Raw genomic sequence first — 7,500 nt, forward strand, 5'->3', positions numbered from 1 at the left:
GAAAGAAGCCTGTCGTATATATGTATATATATATATGTGTGTGTTTGTGTGTCTGTGTTTGTCCCCCTAGCATTGCTTGACAACCGATGCTGGTGTGTTTATGTCACCGTCACTTAGCGGTTCGGCAAAAGAGACCGATAGAATAAGTACTGGGCTTACAAAAGAATAAGTCCCGGGGTCGAGTTGCTCGATTAAAGGCTGTGCTCCAGCATAGCCGCAGTCAAATGACTGAAACAAGTAAAAGAGTAATATATATATATCCTTTATCTTTTATTTGTTTTAGTCACCTAACTGGCCTTGCCGGGACACCACCTTGAGAGGTTTTGTTTGAATGAATTGACCCTAGAACATTATATATATATATATATATATATATATATATATATATATCCAAATTGAGAGAACAAAGCATTAAAATCCAGGCTACATATGTTTCCTTGTTAGCAGAACCTTGGAAGTAATTATTACTCAACGAGGGGTACTCCACTCGTTACTCATCAGGCTGAAGACACCTTAGTTAAATGAAGGTTACTTTGTCATCAAGGGATCCTGAGTTAACTCACAGGAGATGTGACTTGAAATGAGTGGCGAAGCTGGAAAAATGGAGTGAGAAAAAAATTTAGAAAAACACATGTATGAAAATATGGGAGTGAGCAATTATCTAAGGCTGTTAGGAATAAAGGAAAAGAGAGGGAGAAGAGGGGGGAATTTTGGTTAGATTGAAGCTGACTAGGGGAGGGTTGTTGTGAATATTAAGCTGTGGTTGTTTGCTGTGTCAATGAAAAATAAATTAATAAATATTATTGTTGTATCTAAGTATATACATTTAGACAGAATCAAAGAAAAAAGGAAGTGATGAATTTTTAGGATATTTAGGAGTGGAGTACCCCTCGTTGAGTAATTATTACTTCCGAGGTTCTGCTAGCTAGAAAACACATGTAGCCTGGATTTTATCTACTCCATTTCCTAATTCTTGATTTCTTATGCATTCATAGCAACCCTGGATGCTGTGAACTATAAAATAATTTTTTTCAGCTTATCGAACTCCAATGTGAGAAAAACCTACAACCTTCAACACCAATAAACCATTATTGTTCCTGAAAGTTTTTTTTTTTACATCTACAATGGGCTGCTTGAAGCTTACTAGCTTCCTACACCTTGATCCTTGGATTTTAACATTTCATATCATTGTGTGTGTGTGTGTGTGTGTGTGTGTGTGTGTGTGTGCATGTGTGTGTGTGTGTGCATGTGTGTGTTTTTATGTTCACTTATAATAAAAATAATTTTACTTTAATCTGAAGGGTTACTCCGTACTTTTGTAGAGTACAGATTTATTAGTTTTCAACAAGAATAGTATTGACTAGTGGCTTTGAAGTTTCAGCCTACTAATCCATCATCTATCTATTCTATATATATATATATATATATATATATAATATATATATATAGAATAGATATATATATATATATATAATATATATATAAATATGTGTGTAGTATTGATAGTTAGATAGCTATTAATATGGATAATGTTTGGATGCTGCCTTATCAGCTGAAATGATAATTTTGCCAATTATATATATGTGTGTGTATATAACAGCTGTTTTTTTTTTCTATTGACAGATACGTCAGGGGAGGAGTACTTCCAGGATAAATTACCCGATGAAGTGATGCTGAAGATTTTTAGTTTTCTATTAGAGTTTGATTTGTGCCGAGCTGCTCAAGTTAGTAAAAGATTCCGTACCATAAGCAATGACAGTGAATTATGGTAAGAAACGACTCGTTTTCTATTTAATAAACACTACCTCTTTTCATGTTTGATAATCTTTTATCAGTTTACTTATTTCAGTCATTTGAATGCTACCAAGCTGGGGCCCCCGCTTCTAGGTTTCTCATTTATTATATCAACCTAAGTACAGAATCTGGTATTAATTTTTTTTAGGTGCAGGAGTGGCTGTGTGGTAAGTAGCTTGCTTACCAACCACATGGTTCTCGGTTCAGTCCCACTGCGTGGCACCTTGGGAAAGTGTCTTCTACTATAGCCTTGGGTCAACCAAAGCCTTGTGAGTGAATTTGGTAGTTGGAAACTGAAAGAAGCCCATCGTATATATGTATATATATATGTATGTGTGTGTGTATATGTGTGTCTGTGTTTGTCCCCCCCAACATCGCTTGACAACTGATGCTTGTGTGTTTACGTCCCCATAACTTAGTGGTTCGGCAAAAGAGACTGACAGAATAAGTACTAGGCTTACAAAGAATAAGTCCTGGGGTCGATTTGCTCGACTAAAGGCGGTGCTCCAGCATGGCCACAGTCAAATGACTGAAACAAGTAAAAGAGTAAAATGAGGGCAAAGTTAATTCAGTCATAAAGGAAAAAACAAAACAACCAGAGAAGCTAACTTCCATTTACACATATGTGTCTTCACAGTTACACTTTACCAGACTCACAAGACTTTAGTTGACTCGAGGACTCATCAGACTAGTTATCTAGTTTCCATGGCATGTAAGTGACAACATCCCCCCCCCTGGATGGGACACCAGTCCATTGTTGCAGAGTTACTCATTTGCAGCTGAGTGGATTGGAAAAACAAGAAAAGAAGTGATTTGCTCAAGAACACAATTAAGAACACAAATGATCCAGGAATCAAAACCATGATCAAGTGACCATGAGAGCAATACCATAACCATTAAACTACATCCCTTCACCATACTGTGTGCTCTAGGAGTAATCCAATGTGCTGCGTGTTCTTGGATTAATCCTATATACTATGTGCTGTTGGAATATTCCGGCATATTGTAGGGATCAAAATCATAATCTCAAGATCATGAGTGCTGTACCCTGACCACTTGCCCATGTAACTTCTATTTAATGGTAAATTAAAACCTGCTACATGCTAACAAGAACAATGAAGTAATCCCTCTGACAGGTTTCCGCATAGTTTCCCCTCTACCATATCTTAGCTCCACAGTCTTTCATCCTCATCATCATCATCATCATCGTTTAACGTCCGTTCTCCATGCTAGCATGGGTTGGACGGTTCGACCGGGGATCTGGGAAGCCAGAGGGCTGCACCAGGCTCCAGTCTGATCTGGCAGTGTTTCTACAGCTTGATGCCCTTCCTAACGCCAACCACTCCGTGAGTGTAGTGGGTGCTTTTTACATGCCACTGGCACAGGTGCCAGGCGAGGCTGGCAACGGCCATGATAGGATTGGTGCTTTTTATGTGCCACCGGCACGGAAGCCAGTCTAGGCGGCGCTGGCATCGGCCACATTCGGATGGTGCTTTTTACGTGCCACTGGCACGGAAGCCAGCCTAGGCGGCGCTGGCATTGGCCAAACGTCAACCCAAAACCCTTGTGATAGAAGACATTTGCTCAAGGTTCTCTGCTGCAATGGGAGTGAGCCAAGAATCCTGTGATTGTGAAGAATATGTCTTAACCATACCATACCATACCGCATACCGACTGTTCCTTACCCCACCTCATTCTCATGGTCTTGTGCCTATGCTAGAAATCAATATTTATTTCTAAAATAGATTAATTACAGCCATTTATTTGATGACTGTTTGTTTTGTTTTTGTTGTTTTCTTCTTCTTTTGTTGAACAATATTTCAAGAAACTGGAAAGAATCCAAGTCTAAACCAGGAATGTTTGAAACAGACAGGAGATAAATATTTCATAGAATCTCTTATCTTTTATGTTTGGTTCGACTGTTTAGTTTTCTGATCCTGGGATTAGTTCAGTTATTGCCCGTTGTAGTTGTAGTTGCTGTTGTTGTAGTTTGTCTGTTTGAGAATGACTGAATGTAATTGTTACTCAATATTTCTCTGACAAGGCTGTCTGCAGTTAAATCGGTCGGTTGGTATCAATTACTCTGAAGGTCAGACTCTGCAGAAATCTGCAGCGAACCAGGTGTAAGTTTTTTTTTTGTTTTCATTAACTTAGCCATTACTGGAATAAGTGCTTTCTTGCAAGATATATTTTATCTGCTCTGCTGTCTGTCTGTTAGTCTGACTTGTCTAAGCTTGCTTTATTTAAGTCTGCCTTCAACTTAAGGTTTTCTCAAGTTACATATTACTGTTGTGGCTTTTTGACGAGGTAGTCAAGAGTTGTCTGAATATAGGTCAGTAAAAAGTTCATCTACACTTGGGATCAGTTAAGAAAACTCTTTTATTAATGGCCCCATTTATAATTTTTCTTTTTTTTCCTTGTTTTTTTTTTTTGTTTTTGTTTATCTTACATTTGCCCTTGGCCAACATATTATATCATATTTTACATATAAATGTATCCCTATGTCCACCCATTTCTGTTACTGGCAATGCTTATGTAACTGGAAATTCAACAAATCATCATCATCATCATCATCATCATCATCGTTTAACGTCCGCTTTCCATGCTAGCATGGATTGGACGATTTGACTGAGGACTGGCGAACCAGATGGCTGCACCAGGCTCCAATCTGATCTGGCAGAGTTTCTACAGCTGGATGCCCTTCCTAATGCCAACCACTCCGAGAGTGTAGTGGGTGCTTTTACGTGCCACCGGCACGAGGGCCAGTCAGGTGGTACTGGCAACGGCCATGCTCAAATGGTGCTTTTCACGTGCCACCAGCATAGGAGCCAGTCCAGCTGCACTGGCAACGACCTCGCTCAAATGTTTTTTCATGTGCCACCTGCACAAGTGCCAGTAAAGAAAATGACTTTCTGAAAGTCATCAACTATTCATTGGTTCATTTATATTAAATCCATTGATCCTTTAGCATTTAAACCAGCCATATCTGGCCAAAATATTCTACTTGTTTTATGTTCAAACTGACCAGACATGGCCTCTCACACCTACCCTACAATGTCATTCCAAATATAGACACTCACCTCATAAAAAATCCCGAAGCTACAAGATAATGCATGATTACTTCAAAAGAATGTGAATAAATAAGCCTTATGTTTGACAGAGTATTCTGAATGCTGAAGGATTGAATATGCAAAGTTTGTGGTAAAAGTCTGAAGCACATGGACGATGAATACATCACAGGCCTGCTTATAAGGCCACCGCCTACTTATTGCTAAGCCCTCATTTGCACGCACTGTAATGGAGTAGCTTGAAAAGAAACTACCTGTCCATAGATATGAGAGATGGGGGAAAGATTATAAGGGGTAAGGAACCAATCAGTTGTTTGTTTGTGAAAGTTCTTTCATCTCCACTTGCGACCTTTTCAGTGATTTAGTGACCCCCCCCCCTCTTGCTCCAAGGCCTGCCTTGCAGCGAGAGAGGAAATCACTAAGTCCCTGAGTCATTGAAAAGGTTGCGAACAGTGACTGAAGAAGTTTGACTGACAAACAACATATTGATTCAGTTCTATATTTATAAATATAAAGATATTGATAAATCGGGTGTAGCCGATCATGTATGGGAAACTGGAGACCACCTGCCCCTGTGGGATGAAGTTAAAATAATAGACAGAGAACACCACTGGAAAATATGAAAACTAAAAGAAGCAGTACATATGCTAGGACGCAACGACCTCCTAAGCAGACCGAGTGCAGATATGAGCAGCATATGGGAACCGGTATTAAGGAAGGATAGAAAAATATTAGATTTATAAACCCTAAAATTCATTCCATAATTACCCACGGGCATATGGCGTAGTGGTTAAGAGCACAGGCTACCAACCCCAAGATTCCGAGTTCGATTCCAATAATGATAATAATAATAATAATAATAATAATGATAACATCGAAGAATACCTTAGGAATGAGAACCCAGGTACAAAAGACACCTGAAGAAGGCTGGAGGATATATCAGCCGAAATGTGTTAACAACAAACAAGATGAGGACAAATATCCGTCGAATGTAAATAATGTAACATTGATTGTTTAACCAGCACATTAAAGAACCGATTGATTAGTTATAAGGGCTAACTGTACCAGAGAAACCTTGCTGATGTTAACTACAATGATGTTGCTTTCCCTGAAGTGAGAGACAGACAGACAGTCAGAGAGACAGACAGACAAATACAGACAGACAGAGAGCACTGATGTGTGACCTGCAATCAAGGTCTCCAGCAGATCTGGTTTCATTGGTATTACACTGCTGGCCACCACTGAAATTAACAGCACACGAAACAGTAATGATTAAAATAAAAGCTGTGTACATTTATATGTAACATATTTTATCTTTTATCTTGTATCTTTTTACTTGTTTCAGTCATTAAACCATGGCCATGCTGGGGCACCGCCTTGAAGAATTTTTAGTTGAATGAATTGACCCAAGAATTTTAAAATTTTTTACTTGGTTTTTATTCTGTTAATCTCTTTTGCTGTATCACTAAATCATGGGGACATAATCACACCAGCATCAGTTGTCAAGGGATACTGGGGAGCAAACACAGTCACAAAGGTGCACGCATGCGCGCACATACACGTTCATACACACTCACACACACACACACACACACGCACACACACTTCTTTCAGTTTCATCTACCAAATCCCATCACAAGGCTTTGGTTGGCCCAGGGCTGTAGTAGAAGACACTTCCCCCAAGGTACCACGCAGTGGGATTGAACCTGTAACCATATGGCCAGGAGGCAAGCTTCTTACAACACAGTCATGTCTGCACTTATTTGCCTACATTCATATATGGAATATATCTTTGCTGCAGCAACTGTCTTGGAGAAATTCTCCTTGCAGGCTATATATATGTGAAAACATACCAAGCTGATGCCGTTGGACTGTAAAACATTTGTTTCCGTGTAGTTACGTTTCATTAGTTACGGACACTGAATCCTCTAAGAACTGCTGTACTGTAAACAGCAAAATGTACACTGGCTGGTGAGTGCTAAGTTTTATAGACAATAATTAAGTGGAGGTGCAATGACCCAGTGGTTAGGGCAGCAGACTCGTGGTCATAGGATCACGGTTTCGATTCCCAGACCGGGCGTTGTGAGTGTTTATTGTGCGAAAACACCTAAAAAGCTCCACGAGGCTCCGGCAGGGGATGGTGGTGATCCCTGCTGTACTCTTTCACCACAACTTTCTCTCATTCTTACTTCCTGTTTCTGTTGTACCTGTATTTCAAGGGGCCAGCCTTGTCACTGTCTGTGTCACGCTGAATATCCCCGAGAACTACGTTAAGAGTACACGTGTCTGTGGAGTGCTCAGCCACTTACACATTAATTTCACGAGCGGGCTGTTCTGTTGATTCGGATCAACCGGAACCCTCATCGTCGAAACCGACGGAGTGCTTCCAGACAATAATTAATAATGAAGATGGCTATTTATGACTATTTCCATCATCTTTGAATCCTTTGCGTTGCATAAAATATACACCAGTAATAGATAGAGTCAAAGAAGATACTTTTGTAGAAACTGACACATCCTGAATACATATGATTGCATCAGATAATTAGTTGGCTTCGGGATTCTAAGGCCCTATTCACAGTCAAGAAGTTCCCTTTTTTCCAATCACATTCTGTATAATCTGAACAGAACTTGAGCC

At 39.6% G+C, this 7,500-nt stretch overlaps 1 protein-coding gene across 2 annotated transcripts in view; it reads left to right on the forward strand.

The window, feature by feature from the left end:
• Positions 1 to 7,500, forward strand: part of LOC115217204 (F-box only protein 11-like) — a 285,200-nt gene that overhangs the window by 159,673 nt on the left and 118,027 nt on the right. For both annotated transcript variants that reach the window (XM_036507257.1, XM_029786843.2), the window contains one exon: positions 1,624 to 1,768. In XM_036507257.1, coding sequence (XP_036363150.1) covers positions 1,624 to 1,768 — 145 coding nt within the window. The remainder of the gene's footprint in view (positions 1 to 1,623; positions 1,769 to 7,500) is intronic.

This window comes from Octopus sinensis, linkage group LG11 (genome assembly GCF_006345805.1).
Source record: "Octopus sinensis linkage group LG11, ASM634580v1, whole genome shotgun sequence".
NCBI classification, from domain to species: Eukaryota; Metazoa; Mollusca; class Cephalopoda; order Octopoda; family Octopodidae; genus Octopus; species Octopus sinensis.